We start from the raw sequence: 22290 nt of genomic DNA on the forward strand, positions 1-22290 counted from the left end.
GTTGCAAAGTGTCCTATTGATCAGGTATAATGAATATTTATTATTTATCACAGATCCACCATTCAAGGATTAATTTATTGATTGTCTCAGTTGCGCTATCCAAATTTGCCCCTACCTTGAGAGCTTTATGTAACATGGGTGATAAACGAACATCCAAGTAGGAAGTTACAAGTATGATTGATCCTGTTGACTGATTACTGGTGTCCAACACAGCAAATCCCATTCTGTACCAACATAATATAAATTCAAAATACTGCGAATGCTGCGAATCTGAAATAAAAACAGAAAATGCTGGAAAGACTCAGCAGGTGTGAGAGAGACAGAGTTAATGGGTTATTCTGTACCATTACTTTTTCTCCATTGCAGAATATCCAGGTATTTTATTGCAGTATTAAAAACATATGTTTTTACTCATAGATATAAATAAGATCTTGTAAAGTCACTGCTCTGCTGCGCAATACTCACAGGAGGATTCGTTGGCACATTGAGTTGTTTGGATAAGCACATGTTATCAGGAAGAAGCTTATGAGGGCTAAGGTTTCTTGGTTTGGCTAGATCAGGAAATTATCAAGATCCTCTCCCACATAGATAGCAATGTTGAGCTTGAGTTGTGTTTTTTTTAGTTCATTCACGGGATGTGGGCTTCGCTGGCTGGCCCAGCATTTATTGCCTGTCCCTAGTCCTTGAGAAGGTGGCGGTGAGCTACCTTCTTGAACTGCTGCAGTCCATGTGTTGTTGGTACATCCACAGTGCTGTTAAGAAGGGAGCTCCAGGATTTTGGCTCAGCAACAGTGAAGGAACAGCAACATATTTCCAAGTCAGGATAGTGAGTGACTTGGAAGGGGAGCTTCCATGTGGTAGTGTTCCCATCTATCTGCTGCCCTTGTCCTTCTAGATGGTAGTGGTTGTGGGTTTGGAAGGTGCTGTCGAAGTTGATGAGTTCCTGCAGTGCACTTTGTAGATAGTACACACTGCTGCTACTGTGTGTCAGTGGTGGAAGGAGTGAATGTTTGTGGATGTGGTGCCAATCAAGCGAGCTGCTTTGCTCTGGACACTGTCAAGCTTGAGTGTTGTGGGAGCTGCACTCATCCAGGCAAATGGGAAATATTCCATCACACTCCTAACCTGTGTGGAGTCAGGAAGTGAGTTACTTGTCACACAATTCCTAGCCTCTGACCTGCTCTTGTAGTCATAGTATTTATATGGCTGGTCCAGTTTAGTTTCTGGTCGATGGTAACTCCCAGGATGTTGATAGTGGGGGATTCAGTGATGGTAATGCCATTGAACATCAAAGGTAAGTAGGGATTTAACGGTCCAGTGAAATAATCAGTACATTGGTTACTTTTTCCACCTTTATTGTAAGATCCTCCTTTCGTTTTTCATTTTAGTCAGAGCAATGTTCTGTGTATATCTCCATATATGTGAAACCTAACCTTGCTATCTGTCTCTTCTATACAAACTAGCTTTTGCTGCCCTTGCCTGGCTTCTCCAGTAGAGGGCAGCAGAAGCCAGGCTTGGTCCATTAAAATAACCTCTTTTTTTAATGAATTACGCAATATTTAAAATTAAATATGATAATATCATACATTGCTCTATTTCGCCTTCTCCCTGCTTTACCTCAAAACCACTGTCCTGTTATTTTTCCACTCTTACCTGTCCCAACGTGTCATTACATCTCCACCCGCTGTTTTATCCAGGCCTGTGCAGTCAGTGCCCCAAGGTTCCACCTTTTCCCTCTTCCTGTTTGCTAAATTACATGCTGTCCCTTGATGATGTCATTCGTAAACACCAGGTTAACTTTCATAAGGGTACGAATGCCGTCCACCTCTGACTGCCAGTATTCCTGAACCCACAATGACACAGCCATGGTGCCTTGTCAGCCCCACATCTAGTCTATCGCCAAAGCCTACCTGCCTCCCTCCTTGCAGCGTTACCTATCCAAGTCCCTTGGTTGCTGGATTTTTGTTGTCAAAGTCACACCATGTCTTCACCATGACAAGAGTCTTGAAAGTTTTAACTTTCCCAGCACGACAGCCTTTTGGGGAAGAGAATTCTAGATTTTTTTTTCTATCCTTTTGTGTGAAAAAGTGCTTCCTGATTTCCCTCCTGAATTATCTCGGCCTAATTCTAAGAGTCTGCCCCCTTGTGTCCCTTCTCACCTTTTCGTATAATTGGATAATATTTCATAGAAAAGGGAGCGCTCCCAACGTGAAAACAGATGAACTGATCCTTCATCTCATTGCTGTTTATGGGACCTTGCTGGTAGCCACATTTGAGCGATACAACAGTGATTATAATTTCCAAATCTTTCATGTGAAGTATTTTGTTTCTAGAGTCGCAGGGCTGGATTTTACAGCCCCCTGCTGGGTGTGTTTTCAGTGGGGGTTGGGGCTGGGGGGCATGTAAAGTACAAGGAGTGCCCGGTCCATCACCTTCCCATCCACCCCTGAGCTATCTCCCAAAATCGGCAGCCCATCCACTGTTATGGCACAGTGGATGATAAATGCCAAGCTGCTCAAATCCCAGAGGGAAACTTGAAACAGTTGCCACAACTGTTTTGCAATTTGTATTTTATTTTGAGATACGTGCCTTGAATTCAGTAGCAAGGAGCCTACTGAGACAGTTTTTTTTGCAAGACTAAATTAAACATTTATTAATAAAAGATTTTAAGCACATACATAGGTCTACAAATTACTACCAAGATAACTCCTAGCTCCCCTAATTGATCCAACTCTCAGTTACACCTCCACTAAGGCAACAGTAAAATCAAATAAATATCAACAGACCCAGGCAAAGCACACAATACTCTGGGCAGTGGTATTCACAGTGAGTTTTCTTAGCATTGGTTCCTGTAGAAAGCAACTTGATGCAAAGCAGCTGGAGGCTTTTCACATTTGTGTTTGGTCTTAGAATGCCTTCTGACTTACACGCAACCTCATCTCCTTTATACATGTTTCTCCCTTTTTAATGTAAATTCCATTGTTCCAATATATCTTTGCAACTTTACTTGTCTCATGATATAAATCTTTTATAGTACTCATATCAGTAACCTTTGGGAAAAATAAACATACTGTTTGGCTTAGCTTCTTATGGTTAGGTGTGACACCTCATCAAATTCAAACTACTCTGGTTTAAAAAAATGCAAATATTCGTCACACCTCACATTCTAAAACTTCAACCATGTTTACGTATTTAGCATTTCAAACCTAGCTTCCTTTTTGATAACTCAAAAGCTCAATTCAATTAAATGATCCAGACAGAGAAAAGTAATCCAAACCCCACTATTAACCCACCTTTACAATAATATTAGGAAAATTATTATATTTTCATGACACTGCCATATTTAAATAAAGAATTAAACGTCAATTGAGCTTGTTACTAAGCCAATTGACTGGGATATTACATTGCCTGTGCCATAATACAGTTGGTGTGGGCAGACTTGCAGGAGTGGGCAGGCCACTTATTGAGACCAACTTGAAAAAAGGGGTGAAGGAAGGGGAGCCCATCATTTTGATGTTGGGGGGTGGGGGGGAGGTGGGGGGCGTGCCCCTCCCAAGATGTCACCACACTTCTTTCCTTACCACCTGCCCTCCAAAACCTTTTCCCTCCCTCCACCCCCTCTTCCTGGGCTCTCGGTCTCTCCTCCACCCCCCCCCTCCCCCCCCGCCACACACACACACACACACACCCCCCGGCCCTCTAAAAGCCCGGGACTTACCTGTCTGATGCAGCTGTTGCCCTTCTCCTGGCTTCTCCTTGCAGCCCTGGCAGCGCCCACTACTGAGCTGTGGGACTGGTAGAGCTGCCAGCCAATCAGATTGGCCAGCAGCTCCCCAGGGTAACAATTCCTCCCACTGAGGGACAGACGTCCCACTCTCCTCGTTTCGTCCTCCGGCAGCACCTTGTGGTTGTGGGTGGGTTTCTTCCAGGTGCATTGGCTTCCTTCTGGTTGGGGACGGGAGGGAGATGGGGCAAGCAGCTCACCACCCCCACCCCCACCCCCACCCCCACCCCATAAGGTCTGTAAATGGATGCCTGTTTTTGTAGTTTGAAATTGCACACAATCAAAATCAAGATGCAAGTTATGGTAATGATATGGAAAGAAGTGGATGGAGGCATTATAGACATAGGCAACGTCTGTAAGTGTAAATGGGATTAAGTGGAGTGTTTTTTTAATAATGATGTTTAGTTGTCTATTCGACGAGTCATTGATGCATTTGGACTTGAAGCAAACACTGCTAACAAAGAAAAGTTATCAAATAAAGTTATCTTGGAGAGATAAAGGTGCCTCCAGGTCATGACCTGGTTTCAAATTCCAACAGTGCTGATACCAATGGAGAAGATTCTGATCCAGCTCCTCCTCATCAAGTTCTGATTCGGGATGGATAGGGTAGTAGCTTATTGTAAAGATTACCTTTCAGATATAAATGAAAATAATGCAGAAACCATTCTGTCACTTGCTTGCTGCACGATTTCTAAATTTGAATAAACAGAACCACACAAACTATACACGGTTCACAACATGTACCATAGCCAACACCCAGCACCAAGTAACCACATCCTTGTTCTCTATGACTATGAAAGTGAATAATTGTTATCTGCAACTCAAAGTTTCATAAAACATAAAACACTGCTGCTCCCTAGTTGCAAAATGGGCTTTTAAGAAGACTCTCCAGCTAGGGAAAACAGCCTTTCAGCAGCTATCCTTCTAAGTCTTCTAAGAAATTTATATGTTTCAATGAGATTGTGTCTCATTCTTCTAAACTCCAGTGTTAATATAGGCCCATTCTACTCAATCTCTCCTCAAAGGTCAGCCCTCTCCTCACAGGGAAAAAAAATCAAATGAACACCTGTTGCATCTCTAAGGCAAGTAGATCCTTCTTTTGGTAAGGAAACCAGAACTGTACACAATACTCCCGGTGTGGTCTCATCAAAGCCCTATATAATAGCAGCAAGGCTTCTTTACTTTTATACTCCAAACCTCTGGGAAATAGGCCAATTTGCTTTCCTCATTGCACACTGTATCTGCATATTCAACATTCTGTGATTTGGGTACAAGGACACACACACATAACCAACTTTACTAGTCCTCCACCTTTTAAAAAATATTCTGCTTTTCTATTCTTCCTACCAAAGTGGATAATTCCACTTGGCCCACATTATTCTCCATCTGCCACCTCTTGCCCACTCATTAAACTTGTCCACACCCCTTTGCATCCACCTCACAGCTTACTACCCCACCTAGCTTTGTATCATCAACAAACTTGTAAACCTTACACTCAGTTCCCTCATCTAGGTTATTAAGATAGATTGTAACTAAATGAGGCCCCAGCACTGATTCATGCAGCACCCAACTAGTTACAACCCACCAACCCAAAAATGTTGGTGTTTATTTCAAGAGGAATGGAATATAAAAGTAGGGAAGTTTTACTATTGTTGTACAGGCCTTTGGTGAGACCACAGCTACTGTGTATAGTTTTGGTCTCTTCATTTGAAAAAGGATATAATTGCATTAGAAGCAGTCCAGAGAAGATTCACATGACTCATTCATGGGATGAAGGGCATATAAAGAAATGTTGAACAGGTTGGACCTATTCCCATTGGAATTTAGAAGAATATGAGGTGATCCTATTGAAACATAGAAGATCCTGAAGGGAACTTGCTGGGTAGATACTGGGAGGATGTTTCCTCTTGTGGGGGAGACTAAAACTAGGAGTCACAGTTTAAGAATAAGAGGTCTCCCTTTTAAGATGGAGATGAGGAGAATTTTTTTCTCTCAGAGGGTCATTAAACTGTAGAATTCGCTTCCCCAGAAAGCAGGGAGGCTAGCTCATTGAATTCATTCTCAGCTGAATTGGATAGATTTTTGATAGACAAGGGAGTCAAGGGTTATTGGGGTCAGACAGGAAAGTGGAGTTGAGACCACAACCAGATCAGCCATGATCTTATTGAATGGTGGAGCAGGTTTGAAGGGCTGAATGTTTTACAACTGCTCTAAGTGCTATGTTCCTATTAACTACTTTAAGTTTCTCACCCTTATTAACCCTTTTGTTCCCCACTATTTCTGGTACCTTTTTCTGTTTTCTGTTGTGAAGACAGAGACAAAATATGTGTTCAACATCTTTGCCACTTTCTTACTCGCCATTATTATTTCTCCTGTCTCTGCTTCTATGCCTTTTTACAGAATTGTAGAAGTTCTTACAATCTGTTTTTATATTTCTTGCTAGTTTACCATCTTTTTACTTTATCCTTCTTGATCAATTTCTTTCTCATCTTCTGCTGAATTTTAAAACCCTCGCAATCCTCAAGTTACTATATGGACTAGGTTTGTATTTCTTTAAATTTCAAAGATTAAACTAGTTGAGCTGTTTAAGATGATTAAAGGATTCCAGTGGGTAGATGGAAATTATTTCCTCAAGAAGGCTGAGTGAGAGAAAGTAGGAAACTATAGATATATTAATTTTTCCTGTGAAGAAATTATGAGAATCTGTTATTAGGGACGGAGTGACTGAGCTTTTGGACAAACATGAACTGATCGGAGAAAGTCAGCATGGATATGAAGGGTACATCATGTCTAACTAACCTAGTTGAATTTCTTTGAGGACATTACATAGTGGATAACAGTTTCTGTCATTTATTTGAACTTCCAATCAGCATTCAATATGGTTCCACATAAACTGTTAACAAAAGTAAAAGCACATGGAATTGGAGACAGTCTATCAACATGGATAACGAATTGGCATGGAGGCAGGAGACAGAGTGAGGATAATGGATCTGTACTCCAGTTCTGTACTCCAGTTGGCAGGATGTGACTAATACTGTTCCCCATGGGGCCTCCTTTTCATCCTCAATAACCTAGATAAAGGAATAGGGAGCTGTACATCCAAATTCACTGATGACACTAAATTACATGGCACAATAAATAGTGTAGTTGAAAACAGAAAGTTGCAAAGCAACATTGATAGATTAAGTGAGTGAGCAAAACTGTCCCAAATAGAGTTCAATATGTGAAAATATGAGATAATCGACTTTTAACCTAAGTGTGATTCATCATTGTCAGCATTCTTCCATCTGAGTAAGGTAATGGATGTGCACCAAATCAAATCCATTAAGGTGGAGTAGCTTCATATGATGCACTTTTGCTGATGATTGAAGAGACCAATTCAAGAGAAGCAGTTTCTGCCACAAATGTCATATACAAAGCGGTTATCAGGTGTTGTGCGGGTTGCTAATTTTGGTGTTGATGACCTGTTGCTAACCACTGTAGCCACTGATTGCCATGGTGGTGAATGCCAACACACCATTTTCTTCTGTCATTGGTCAATGTATCACAACTGTGAAAATCAATGTTTAGAGCCTTCATGTCACATTTACAAGCATCTTTGAAGTGGAATTTCAGGCATTCTGCTGGTCTTCTGGCACCAGTTACATCCCGCATAGGATAAGGTCCCACATGGGAGACTGATAACAAAGGTAAGAGCCCATGGGATCCAAGGCAATTTGGCAAATTGGATCCAGAATTGGCTGAGTGGCAGGAAGCAGAGGGTGATGGTCGAGGGGTGTTTTTGTGACTAGATGCCTGTGTCCAGTGGGGTTCCACAGGGATCGGTGTTGGGTCCCTTGCTGTTTGTGATATATATAAACAATTTAGACTTGAATGTAGGAGGATTAATCAGTAAGTTCACGGATGACACAAAAATTGGTGGGGTGGTAAATAGTGAGGAGGATAGTCTTAGATACAGGAGGATATAGATGGGTTGGTCAGATGGGCTGATCAGTGGCAAATGGAATTTAATCCAGATAAATGTGAGGTGATGCACTTGGGCAGGACAAACAAGGCACAGGAATATACGATGAATGGTAGGACCCTGGGAAGTACATAGCATCAGAGGGACCTTGGTGTGCACGTCCACCGGTCCCTTAACGTAGTGGGACAAGTGGTTAAGAAGGTAAATGGGATACTTGCCTTTATTAGCTGAGGCATAGAATATAAGAGCAGAGAGGTGATGGGGTAGAACTGTATAAAACGCTGGTTAGGCCACAGCTAGAGTATTGCGTGCAGTTCTGGAATCCACATTATAGGAAGGATGTGATTGCACTCGAGAGAGTGCAGAGGAGATTTACCAGGATGCTGCCTGGGTTGGAGAGTTTTAGTTATGAGGAGAGATTGGATAGACTGGGGTTATTTTTCCTGGAGCAGAGGAGATTGAGGGGCACATGACTGAGATGTATAAAATTATGAGGGGCATAGATAGGGTAGACAGGAAGGAACTTTTCCCCTTGGTGGAGGGATCAATAACCAGGGGCCATAGATATAAGGTGAGGGGCAGAAGGTTTAGAGGGGATGTGAGGAAGAATTTTTTCACCCAGAGTGTGGTGGGAGTCTGGAACTCACTGCCTGAAAGGGTGGTAGAGGCAGAAACCCTCATAACATTTAAGAAGTATTTGAATGTGCACTTACGTTGCCATGGCGTACAAGGCAATGGGCCTAGTGCTGGAAAATGGGGTTAGAATAGTGAGGTACTTGTTTGACTGGTGCAGACTCGATGAGCCGAAGGGCCTTTTTCTGTGCTGCACACCTCTATGACTTTATGACCCATATGGAAAATCCTTGGGTATGTGTCTGTCTTCCATCCTGTGAACACAAACAAGCCAGAGAATTCACCTCTACTTGATGAGTATCAGTATACTTGGGCTATATGCCTTTGAGTGGATTGTGACATTTCTGACTTTGTCCTTCCATGAAATGCCCAGAATGTGCCACAAACAGTGAAGAGGAGCATTGTTCCTTTCTTGATAGCTGAAAGTCATCCATGTTTCACAGCTATACAATAAGATGCTGAGAACACAAGCCTCATAAACCAGCATCTTGCTTTTAAGAGTAAGAGTGATGTTATTCCATGCACATTTAGTGAGTTGGCCAAAGATGGTCGCTGCTTTCCCTACCCATGTAATGAGTTCTGCATCATGAGAAAGGCCTTAACAAGTAATATCAGGATATATTTTAACGGCAAGAAGTTAGGAACTGGAGGAGAAGAGATTTAGGGGTTCATGTACAGAAATCAATTAATAATTAGGTTCAATGGTCTACATCTGTTCCTATTCAGGTGGGTTTAAAAGGGATGACTGTTTGATCCAGACAGATTTTGATAAGGTTTTTAAAGTAGAGAGAGAGGTGGAGAGGCAGATGGCTTGAGAAAATTTACAGAGTATGGGGCTGAGGTTTTTTTTTTAAATTTCTTTGATGAAATGTGGGTGTCACTAGCAAGGCCAACATTTGTTGCCTGGGCCATTTCGGAGGGCACTTATGAGTCAACCACGTTGCTGTGAGCCTGGAGTCACATGGAGGCCAGACCAGGTAAGGATGGTAGATTTCCTCCCCTAAAGGGCACTAGTGAACCAGATGGGTTTTTAAGGACAATCGGTGAAAATTATTGTGGTTACCATTACTGACACTAGGTTTATGTGCCAGATTTAGTAATTGAGTTTAAGTTCCACCAGCTGCCATGGTGGGATTATGAACCCGTAACATCAGCCCAGTCTCACTACTCTGTGATATTACCACTAGACCACCATCGCCCCCTGGTGCTTGCCATGAAAGGCTGGATGACAGGGTGTGAGGGGTGTACAAAAGTTAGTGGACTAAAAGGTATAGGAGGGGGCGTACAGATGGAGGAGATTGCAGAGGGATTTGCAGATGATGATTTTAAATTTAACACGCCGGGGAGGTTGGAGCCTCTGAGGGACGGGATATGAGTGGCTGAGTTTTGGATAGAGGCACTTTAATTAAAAAAAATAGAGAATATTACAACTGAAATTAGGAATATAAAGATAAGCACATTCATTATTTATTCACAACATTCTCCAAAAGAAGTGAATATTTATCAACATATTTCCAATTTTTGTGCAAAATCTGACTCCTGTTGTCAAAGTGAAATTAGTGCAGGTGTTGTGTATCACAGTAGACATCGGTTAACCAAATAAACAATGGTGTCTTTGAGGCTGATCGTGTTTAGGTTATTTACTTTGTGTGAGAGAAGAAAACTGAGCGGCATAAGTAGAAAGTAGTGCGTGAGCTCGGGTACAGAGCGGGCAGAACTTGTGAAGCAACTTTAGGCAAATAGAAGCAAATGGTTTCTATTCACGCCCTAGTGAGAAACATCTGAATGATACTGAGCCAATTCTGATAAAAGCGGAATGGGACAACACCCAGGTAAAGTATTCGAGTGAGGAAAGGCAAGAACAGGTGAAATGCTGCTTGACAAGTCGGGTGAGGAGGTAGTCCCAGATGTGTCATGATAAATGTAACAATGCTAAGTAACAAACGAATTCACCATCTTTCTGGGCTGGGATGTAAACAGGTGGCTGTTTGAGAAGACATTCGCTTCTGATGCAAATCCCGGTTGGTCACAGCGTTCCTTCGTACACTTAGCTTGTGGTGTGCGCCCCTCGGGTTTTTAACAACCCCCTGAACCTCCAAAGCTTATCAAAGGTCACGCCTTTAAGGTAGGGTTGTAAAAGTCACAGACTAAACTGAGACTGGAACTGTTGGCAGAAGAGTAACATGTGGTAAGGAGAGTTGCTGACAACGTTTTGCTAGCAGCTGGCGAAGTCAAAGTTGGGGAGTCTTGGGACCAGTAACATTCGCCGGAGCAATGCTACACTTTAAGACAGCGACAACCTGCACGATTGCAGAACCACCGGAGCCTGTGAGGAGGGTAAGTCACTTGGTTTCATGATTGCTCTCGATTTGATGTGGGACAGTCATTTCGCTGTCACCTCAGCTGCCCAGCACATTGAATGTTTCAGTTTAAACTAAGTGCTGCCAGATGTTTTGGAAATGTTCTTTTGTTTCTGCCTAACTAATTCAATCGGATAAACACCAGGTTGTTTCTGTTGGCTAAGGGTAACATTCGAAGAGTACGCCTCACTCTCCACACGGATGCAAACTCCACCTCGGCCCGAGATGAAACCAGGAGAGGAAAACCAGAAACGGTCAGTAACGTCCAGCAGTGTCACTGTGTCTGTTTATCTCCTTCAATGCTGATGGTACAGATAGTGCTGCCAACCCCCTCCAACAATAATATCAAAACAAAAACAAAAATACCTGGAAAAACTCAGCAGGTCTGGCAGCATCTGCGGAGAGGGACACAGTTAACGTTTCGAGTCCGTATGACTCTTCAACAGAACTAAGGAAAAATAGAAGAGAGGTGAAATATAAGCTGGTTTAAGGGGGGTTGGGACAGGTACAGCTGGATAGAGGGCCAGTGATAGGTGGAGATAACCAAAAGATGTCATAGACAAAAGGACAAAGAGGTGTTGAAGGTGGTGATATTATCTGAGGAATGTGCTAATTAAGGGTAGAAAGCAGGACAAGCAAGGTACAGATAGCCCTAGTGGGGTGGGGGAAGGAATCGAAAAAGGCTAAAAGGTAGAGATAAAACAATGGATGGAAATACATTTAAAAATAATGAAAATAGGTGGGAAAAGAAAAATTATATAAATCATTGGAAAAAACAAAAAGGAGGGGGAAAAACAGAAAGAGGGTGGGGATGGAGGAGAGAGTCAATGATCTAAAATTGTTGAATTCAATATTCAGTCTGGAAGGCTGTAAAGTGCCTAGTCGGAAGATGAGGTGCTGTTCCTCCAGTTTGCGTTGAGTTTCACTGGAACAATGCAGCAAGCCAAGGACCGACATGTGGGCATGAGAGCAGGGAGGAGTGTTGAAATGGGAAATGACAGGGAAGTCTGGGTGATGCTTGCGGACAGACCGAAGGTGTTCTGCAAAGTGGTCACCCAGTCTGCGTTTGGTCTCTCCAACATAGAGGAAACTGCATTGGGAGCAACGAATGCAGTAGACTAAATTGAGGGAAGTGCAAGTGAAATGCTGCTTCACTTGAAAAGAGTGTTTGGGCCCTTGGACGGTGAGGAGAGAGGAAGTGAAGGGGCAGGTGTTGCATCTTCTGCAGTTGCATGGGAAGGTGCCGTGGGAGGGAGTTGAGGTGTAGGGGATGATGGAGGAGTGGACCAGGGTGTCCCAGAGGGAACAATCCCTACGGAATGCTGCTGGGGGAGAAAATGTGTTTGGTGGTGGCATCATGCTGGAGTTGGCGGAAACGGCGGAGGATGATCCCCTCCAACAATATCCTAGTGTCCCCAGAAAATCACCCAGACACTACTGCAAACAAATCATGGGGGCCACTGATAAAATTGTGTTTTCTTCTCAAGTTTCAATGAACGCATTTGTGTTGTTTAGTTATTAAAATATCGGAAGAAGTTTTTTTTAAACAGAAGGCTGCTTGGATATGTCCTGACATATGTTAGGAAATGAAGTTTCTCTGTTCGTTTACAAATTGGGGGTGGGATGGGACATGGGCAGTCACTGGTGGGCGTGGGACAGTTAGACGCAGGAGGTCATAGTATGAAACCCGTCCAATCAGAGTTAGCAACCTAAAGTATTTGTCATGTTCTAAATGCGCAGTTTTAAGTCAAAGGTTTGGATTTGTAGGCATCATTTAATCAATGCACCGATATTGATGGTGCCATTGGTGCCAGCTAACATTTTAATGATTAACAGCTATCAGTCCACCACTTACTGCTTTGCCTTATTGGTAAATGTGTATTATATCCTGGTTTAAAGCGACAGGACCCCACAGACAATGCCAGCGACTAGCTGACTTTTTAACAAAAACAAAAATAGCTGGAAAAACTCAGCAGTCTGACAGCATCTGCGGAGAGGAACACAGTTAACGTTTCCAGTCCGTATGACTCTTCATCAGAACTAAGAAATATAGAAATGAGGTGAAATATAAGCTGGTTGAGGGGGTTGGGACAGGTAGAGCTGGATAGAGGGCCATTGATAGGTGGAGGCAAAGAAGAGATTGCCAAAGATGTCATAGACAAAAGGACAAAGGGGTGTTGACGGCGGTGATATTAGCTAAGAAATGTGCTCATGATGACATTAAGGGTAGAAAGCAGGATGAGCAAGATACAGATAGCCCTAGTGGGGGTGGGGTAGGGAGAAGGGATCGAAATAGGTTAAAAGGTAGAGATAAAACAATGGATGGGAATACATTTAAAAATAATGAAATTAGGTGGGAAAAGAATCTTTTTTTAAAAAATTTAAATTATTGGAAGAAGGGGGATTGGAGAGGGGGTGGGGATGGAGGAGAAAGTTCATGATCTGAAGTTGTTGGACTCAATGTTAAGTCCGGAAGGCTGTAAAGTGCCTAGTCGGAAGATGAGGTGCTGTTCCTCTAGTTTGTGTTGAACTTCACTGGAACATTGCAGCAGGCCAAGAATGGACATGTGGGCATGGGAGCAGGGTGGTGTGTTGAAATGACAAGCGACAGGGAGGTCTGAGTCATGCTTGCGGACAGACTGAAAGTGTTCCGCAAAGCAGTCACTCAGTCTGTGTTTGGCCTATCCAATGTAGAGGAAACTGCATCGGGAGCAACGAATGCAGTAGACTGAATTAAGGGAAGTGCAAGTGAAATGCTGTTTCACTTGAAAGGAGTGTTTGGACCCTTGGACGGTGAGGAGAGGGGAAGTAAAGGGGCAGGTGTTGCACCTTCTGCGGTTGCATGGGAAGGTGCTGTGGGAGGGGGTTGAGGTGTAGGGGATGATGGAAGAGTGGACCAGGGTGTCCCAGAGGGAATGGTCCCGATGGAATGTTGACAGAGTGGGTGAAGGGAAGATGTGTTTGGTGGTGGCATCATCCTGGAGTTGGTGGAAATGGCGGAGGATGATCCTTTGAATGCGGAGGCCGGTGGGGTGATAAGTGAGGACAAGGGGGACCCTATCATGTTTCTGGGAGGGAGAGGAAGGTGTGAGGGCGGATGCGCGGGAGATGGGCCCGACACGGTTGAGGGCCCTGTCAACCACTGTAGGTGGAAAACCTCGGTTAAGGAAGAAGGAGGACATGTCAGAGGAACTGTTTTTGAAGGTAGCATCATCAGAACAGATGCGACGGTGGCGAAGGAACTGACAGCATGGGATGGAGTCCTTACAGGAAGCGGGGTGTGAGGAGCTGTAGTCAAGGTAGCTCTCCCTCCCAGAACCATGATAGGGTCCTCCTTGTCGTCACTTATCACCCCACCAGCCTCCGCATTTAAAGGATCATCCTCCGCCATTTCTGCCAACTCCAGCATGATGCCATCACCAAACACATCTTCCCTTCACCCCCCGGCAGCATTCCATAGGGATCGTTCCATCCGGGACACCCTGGTCCACTCCTCCATCACCCCCTACTCCTCAACCCCCACCTATGGCACCTCCCCATGCAACCGCAGAAGGTGCAACATCTGCCCCTTTACTTCTCCCCTCCTCAACGTCCAAGGGCCCAAACACTCTTTTCAGGTGAAGCAGCATTTCACTTGCACTTCCCTTAATTTAGTCTACTGCATTCGCTGCTGCCAATTTGGTCTCCTCTACATTTGAGAGACCAAACGCAAACTGGATGATGGCTTTGCAGAACACCTTCGGTCTGTCCGCAAGCATCACCCAGACCTCCCTGTCGCTTGCCATTTCAACACTCCACCCTGCTCTCATACCCACATGTCCATCCTTGGCCTGCTGCATTGTTCCAGTGAAACTCAACGCAAACTGGAGGAACAGCACCTCATCTTCCGACTAGGCACTTTACAGCCTTCCCGACTTAACGTTGAGTTCCACAACTTCAGATCATGAACTCTCTCCTCCATCCCCACCCCCTTTCCGCTCCCCCTTCTTCCAATAATTTAAATTTTTTAAAAAAAGATTCTTTTCCCACCTAATTTCATTATTTTTAAATGTATTCCCATCCATTGTTTTATCTCTACCTTTTAACCTATTTCGATCCCTTCTCCCTACCCCACCCCCACTAGGGCTATCTGTATCTTGCTCATCCTGCTTTCTACCCTTAATGTCATCATGAGCACATTTCTTAGCTAATATCACCACCGTCAACACCCCTTTGTCCTTTTGTCTATGACATCTTTGGCAATCTCTTCTTTGCCTCCACCTATCAATGGCCCTCTATCCAGCTCTACCTGTCCCAACCCCCTCAACCAGCTTATATTTCACCTCATTTCTATATTTCTTAGTTCTGATGAAGAGTCATACGGACTGGAAACGTTAACTGTGTTCCTCTCCGCAGAAGCTGTCAGACCTGAGTTTTTCCACCTATTTTTGTTTCTGTTTCAGATTTCCAGCATCCACAGTATTTTGCTTTTAGCTGATTTTTAACATCTCTTTGCAATTTGCTGCTGATTCGTTGCCCTCAGATTTAACAGCACATTGTGGGGAATGGTGACATCGTGATCCAGAGGTCCCGGCTATGGGGCCATGGGTTAAAATGCCACCCCAGCAGCTGTTGGAATTGAATTCGATTAGTAAAGCTGGTCTCAGTAATGGTGACCATGAAACTATTATTGATTGTTGAGAAAATCCATCTGGTTCACTAATATCCTTTTGAGTACAAAATCTGTCATCCTTGTCCAGTCTGGCCTACATGCAACTCCAGACCAACAACAATGTGCTTGACTCTTAACTGCCCTCTGAAATGGCCTAGCAAGCCACTCAGTTCAAGGGCAAATAGGAATGGGCAACAAACGCTGGCCTTGCCAGTGACAGCCACATCCCAAGAAAGGATAAACAAAAAAGCGCATATCCTTTAATATCTTTATATCGAACACATCTAAAAATAGCTGAATTGTCATATGAGGTACTCCTTTACATAGCATCTTTTCTCCAGATGGGAGCTGAAGAAGCTTTATTTTGGAAAACCTGTATCGCCTGTCGGAAAGATAAGATTTTGCAGCCCAGTTTTCAAGAATGTGTATAGCTTGTTTGCTTAGTGTTGCTCACCTTCAGTGTTTGCAGACTGACTGACAGAAATTCTGGGACAAGGGAGTGACACAAAGGCACACTGCTATCTCCCTCTGCTGCAATCAGTTAAGTCATTTCCAATGAGTAATGTGAGGAACACCCATTATTTTTTGGGATGGGTTATTTTAACATCTGTGCATTTGTGGGAAAACTTAATTCACATAACTGTGAGTCTGTGTCCCTGAAACTGCTTCATTGGCACATATATAACTGATCAAAAATGCACTCTGGTTGTTATGTGACTAAATACAGCATAAAAAGTACCTTTACTGTCAAAAAATACTAGCTCTCATCAGATCAGAGAGTGGGTTAATACGATCTTTAAAAAGGTTATTGCGCTGTTGTCTTCAGTGAAGTATGATCCCGTGGTTTATAGTTGAGAGAACATTTTGACGTTAATCTGCATCTGACAGCAGAAGGTAAAACAGGTTCCTCCTGTCCTCCTTATTTGTTTGAGCTATAAGTATATGTTTTGATTAGAAGTTCAGTGCTGTGATAGCAGTAATAATAATAATGTTTACTATAAATAGTTTCCCATTAGGAGGTTACTGGACTTGAGGCAATGGCTCAAATCATTCACCGAATATCTGGCTGGTGAGGGATAGGCTAAATGATGCTGCAATTGAGCTTTAGCAATAGCTTTTTATTCCCTGGTGCACTGATCTTGTCTATTCCAATGGGGAATAAGCAGAAAAACTCATCAGGAATGTTGGAATTCCATTGGGATCTTGCCTGACGCCTTTGTTGGCCCAACAGTTTGACAATAGTCAAAGAATGACTCTAACCTTGCACACAGTGTTAGATAAATACACATTCAGACTGTCGTCAGTAGGTTTGGACACTCGATTTCTGAACCGACATTAAGAGAAAATTAAGTGCAGGTTTGAATTTTAGAAATTGAAGTGATAAAAGTGCCTCATCCCACTGCTGACTCAAAATGAAGTAACTCCTGCTGGATAGTGCATGTGTGTGGAAATCCCAAGAAGATGTTTCCTTGGTTATAATGCACCCCATAGTTGAATATCTGTCAACACTCACTGCTTCGGTTTACATGTGAAGATTTGCTGAGGCATTGGGAAGCAGCCAGGACCCTGGGGTGATGATTAGTAATGACCCCCATTATTTGCTCTACTTAGTTGATATCTTGTTGACAGCTTGGCTAAAATCATATACAATAAAGGCTTGGATCATTTGGATGCCTTAATTTGTTCCTGCAAGTATCCGGAACTCTCACTCAGTACAAACAGAGGCAGCTGTGGTAGAGACATATCAGTTGCTTTCCTCCATGCGGGCCTGACAAAAAGCATCATCACTTCATCACTCCATTCACAAGTGTATGAGGTCCTACAGCCAAGCATCAATTCTGTCTGCACACATAAACTTAAGTAAAATTGATTGAGTATTGAGGAAGAAACCCTGGTCAATTTTGCCTCTTCCTTCTTGCTAAGGCAGAGTGGCTTAAGTAGGCCACCCTTGTCATTTGCTGCTTCTACAAACTACCCTTCCTCAAAGAACTCTAGCAAAATTGTCAAACATGATTTCCCTTTCACAAAACCATGTTGACTCTGTTTGATTGTGTTAAGCTTTTCTAAATGTCCGGCTATTTCTTTCTTAATAATGGACTCTAGCATTTTTCCAATGACAGGTATTAGGCTGACTGACCTATAGTTTCCTGCTTTTTGTCTCCCTCCCTTCTTGAACAGGGCATCGCATTAGCAGATTTCCAATCCGCTGGGACCTTCCCAGAGTCCAGTGTGTTCTGGAATATTTCAACCAATGCCTCCACTACCTCTGCAGCCACTTTCCTCAAAATCCTTGGATGCAGGCCATCAGGCACTGGTGACTTGCCTGCCTTTAGTCCCATTAGTTTGTCAAATACTTTGTCCCTCATGATAGAGACTGTTACAAGATCTTTCCTCCCATTAGCTCCTTGCTTATCTGATATATTTGGGATGTTTATAGTGTTCTCCACCATGAAGACTGATGCAAAATATTGGTTTAAACTATCTGCCATTTCCCTGTTCCCCATTATCAATTCTCCAGTCGCATCCTCCAAGGGTCCCATGCTCACGTTAGCTACTCCCTCTCTTTTCATATACCCATAGAAGCTCTTGCTGTTTGTTGTTATACTTCTTGCCAATTTTCTTTCATAACCAATTTTCTCCCTCTTTATTAGCTTTTTAGTCATCCACTGCTGGTTCCTAAAAAATTCCCAATCCTCTGGCCTATCACTAGTTTTCACCGCTTTGTATGCCTTAGTTTTTGATTGGATACTCTCCTTGACTGCCTTTGTTAAGCACGGGTGGTTCATCCTTCTCATTATGTAATGGATCCAAGCTCCTGTAACATCTGAGAGACTTTATCCCAGTCACCGTGGTGACACAATTTCTGTGCTCTATCTCTACTCTTACCCCCTGAAATTAGCCCTTGTCATGCAACAGCTATTCAGATCGCTTACACCCTTCCTCTCTGCACTGGCACCTTTCTTTTAGTCTGTCTCCATCTTCACCTGTTTCAGTCACTGTACCTGGATTTGTTTAAACCCCATCGGACAGTTTCACTTACTTTCATATCTGTTTATTTCATCCAATCTCAATACGTCATGTAAATTGATTTTGTCTTTCGATCTATCTTTGTTTTGTTTCCGTCATATTTCAATTGTTTTCATACAACTGCAGCTCCGCCTTGTTTTTCTTTACTGTCTCCAAGAAGGTTGTTTGGGAAAGTCCCTATCTTTGTGGTGTAGCTGTGTTGCTGATGTGTATAAGTGTCTCTGTTTCAGGTAGAACCATAGAAAAGTTACAGCACAGAAAGAGGCCATTCAGCCCATTATGTCTGCACCAGCAGAAAAATATTTTTAAAAATTTAACAATTTAAATTTAGCCCATTTTAATCCCACCTTCCAGCACCTGGTCCGTAGCTTTGCAGTTTACAGCACTTTAGGTGCGGATCCAGATTTAAATGAGTTGAGGGTTAATGCCTCCACCACCAAACCAGGCAGCAAATTCCAAACACTCACCACCCTCTGGGTGAAGAAGTTTTTCCTCATGTCCCCTCTAATCCTTCTACCAATCACTTCAAATCTGTGCCCTCTGGCAATTGATCTCTCTGCTAGGAGAAACAGGGCATTGCTGTCTACCCTATCTAGACCCCTCATAATCTTGTGCACCTCAGTCAAGCAGTTGTGAGTAGAGAACCAGATGTGGGTAGAGAACCAGATGTGGGTAGAGAACCAGATGTGGGTAGAGAACCAGATGTGGGTAGAGAACCAGATGTGAGTAGAGAACCAGATGTGAGTAGAGAACCAGATGTCATGAGGGAAAAAGACTTAACAAGCTTTCAGTCAAGATACATTTGGAAGGATCTCCCTCCTTGTACCAGATCTGTGGAATGTATTATCAGAAGCAACAACTGAGGTTTTATAACTTCAAAAAGAGCTGGATGAATGGTTGTCAGGAACAGAATACCAAGGATAAATGGGGCAAGGTTCAAATCCCATCATGGCAGATGGGGGAATTTGAATGCAATAAAAATCTGGAATTAAAAGTCTAATGATGACCATGAAACCATTGTCAATTGTTGCAAAAACCCATCTGGTTAGGGAAGGAAATCTGCCACCCTTACATGTGGCCTACATGTGACTCCAGACCCACAGCAATGTGAGTGACTCTTAAATGCCCTCTGAACTAGGCAACTAGGAATGGGCAATAAATGTTAGCCTGGCCATGAATGAATTTTTAAAAAAATTCACATTAACCCTATATCTACCAGATCCAACTACTAACATTGTTACTGAGCAACCGAGGAGAAAACTCATGGGTGCATTAAAACTATCTTTCATTTTGTCTATCAATAATAAAAATATTGGAGTCATGAGATTGCTGATGGACTGGGTAGGTGATTGGAGGCAGGAGGTCATGTGATAAAACCTCCAGGAATCTGTACAACCAGAGTTGGCATCTCTGTCCTCAGCCTTGAGTTTAAATGGATTGGGTGATCAGTGGTAAAGTACATGGTCGGTGAAGGAATGGATCTGTTAATGGTTTTCTTTTCTGAACTATGCTTTGTTACATTCACTCCGTCTGTACTGTAACACAATAAGGGGAAGACTTCTAGTTAAATTAGATTGGGAAATATTTAGTCAGCACTTCCTGCCAGACTGCATCATACCCATCTTTTTCTCTTTTAACTATTGTTAGACTCTGACATACATCAAGTTCGCGATTGGCCAGTGTTTCCTTTGCTGAACTAAGTAACTAGGCTGTAGTAAATAGTTCTAGACCGAGGCCTAAACCGAGTAATTGGTTCTTGGGAATTTTTACACTATTCTTGGAGCAAACATTCAAAAGTCTCGACCACTCCTAACCATTGTTCAGCTCCCTTCTCTAGCTACACAAGTTCGATAGTTTTCAATAAGTATCTTGGTCTGCATGGGTCATCTTAAATCTGCAAGGCTCCAGCAAGTTTACTTCAATTTAAAATGTAGATTCTTGTGAATTTTTGGAACTGGGAGCATCATAACAGTGTTTCTGCTTGATAATCACTTTTTATTACTAAATGTAGTTGCAAAAAAGGATTGCTATATTGCACTGTTAATGTTCAATCCTTACGTTAGCTGTAAAATGATGAATATTTGTAGTGCATTGAAGGAAAGAGGCATCACCAATTCACAAAGCCATGGTAATGACTATCTAAAACTAAGGAACATGAAGGCAGGTGATTTGTTCAGAACTATTTGTTGTGAAACCATAAACGGAAGTTTAAAGAAGTTTGCTACAGAGGTCATTCCTGGTCCTGCTCAGTAAAAGGATCTGTGAATTGAGTGATTGGAGACAGAGAAAATGCTGGCAATTTATACAAACATGCATACAATGACAGTCAGAAAAAGACCTAATGATCCATCAACCTGCTCCAGACAGTTGTGATGCCTTTTAGATCACAATACGGACACTCCGACCCACCCAGAGCCATGGCATTTCCTGGGAGAGGCAAGGAAACATGTTAGGGAATTGGAGGGGGTGGGGGGGAGTGGAGGGTGGGTGGGTGATGTGTGTATGGAATCAAATAATTCCTTTGGATAGAATAATCCAGAAAATAATTCTGGAAATGTTAATCCAGTCATTCTGAACACATGGTTAATGTGCAACACGTGAACATGTGAGAGTGGAATTGAAATTGGGAGAGGAGAGTAGGTGTTCAAGTTCACTGGAGCTCTAGAAGAGTCACAAGTAGAGCAACTGGATGAGAGTTTCTGGTTTAGTTCTTTATATCAGAAGTCCTTAATCTAAGCCATGTAACTATGGGGTGGTACAGAGAGGAAGGTGGAAATTGACTGAAGGGAAGGAAAAATCAAAGCGAATCCATTTAGAAACACATGCTAGTGACTGGCTTCCAAAGAGCTGGTGTCATATTAACCACCTTCTGTCAGGGCTGCTGTATAGGTCAGTAAAAGAGGTTAAAAATAAAAAACTGCAGATGCTGGAAATCCAAATCCAAAACAAAAACAGAATTACCTGGAAAAACTCAGCAGGTCTGGCAGCATCGGTGGAGAAGAAAAGAGTTGATGTTTTGAGTCTTCGCGACCCTTCGACAGAACTGAAAGAAGTAAAAGAGATTCCATCTTAGAGCCCCATCTTGTAAAACAAAAATATATTCTAGCCCTCGAATATTGGATTCATCTAACTCAAGTAATTGAGGTGCAGTGAAATATCCCAGTCTTCGACTTCAGGTACTGAAAGGATTTTCTTTTATTCTTTCACAGGATGTGGTTACTGGCTAGGACAGCATTTGTTGCCCATCCTTAATTACCTTTGAGAAGACAGTGGTGAGCTGCCGTTGATTAACTCAGTGATGGGGTTAAAGACAGACAGGCACTGTAGAATGAGCAGGGCTTTGAACTACAATCTAATATTTACATTTAATAAAACATTTGTCAATTGCTTGCCTTTTGCAGGAGCCAGGGTTTTTTTAACAAAAATGTACTTAACTCATAAAACATCTGAACAAACATTACAAAACCTATCGCAAAAAGTGCAATAATATTAGTTTTCCACATGTACCAGCCAGGTGTAGGGAGGTGGACTTTAGCAAACATGATGACATAAAATTGAGTGGCATCCAGAACCACTGCCTTGTTCCAAACTCCATTTTACAGTCCTTGTGTAATCAACATATTTATACACAGCTAATGCACAACTGCTCAGGTGGAGTTGTCTCCTTGACTACAATCAATGCTTCAGGCATCAAGTGTGCTAGTATCAAGTTATGCTTTATATTCTTAAGTTTTTTTTACTCAAATTCATTTGCATATCAACCTAGGCAAATCTGCCACAAGTGCAATCAGGCAGCATTTTGGAACATATTTTTAAAAGTTGTTTGCTTTTAAAATACACTTCGATATATTTAAGATTGGTAACTTGGTGC

At 42.6% G+C, this 22290-nt stretch overlaps 1 protein-coding gene across 3 annotated transcripts in view; it reads left to right on the plus strand.

The window, feature by feature from the left end:
• Positions 1-10243: 10243 nt before the first annotated feature.
• LOC121269947 (myocardial zonula adherens protein-like) overlaps positions 10244-22290 on the plus strand; it is a 52262-nt gene continuing 40215 nt past the window's right edge. For all 3 annotated transcript variants that reach the window (XM_041175113.1, XM_041175114.1, XM_041175115.1), the window contains exons 1-2: positions 10244-10718; positions 10906-10995. In XM_041175113.1, the coding sequence (XP_041031047.1) occupies positions 10656-10718; positions 10906-10995 (153 nt within the window). In that variant the 5' untranslated portion in view covers positions 10244-10655. The remainder of the gene's footprint in view (positions 10719-10905; positions 10996-22290) is intronic.

The sequence above is a fragment of the Carcharodon carcharias genome, chromosome 26, assembly GCF_017639515.1.
Source record: "Carcharodon carcharias isolate sCarCar2 chromosome 26, sCarCar2.pri, whole genome shotgun sequence".
Lineage (NCBI taxonomy): Eukaryota > Metazoa > Chordata > Chondrichthyes > Lamniformes > Lamnidae > Carcharodon > Carcharodon carcharias.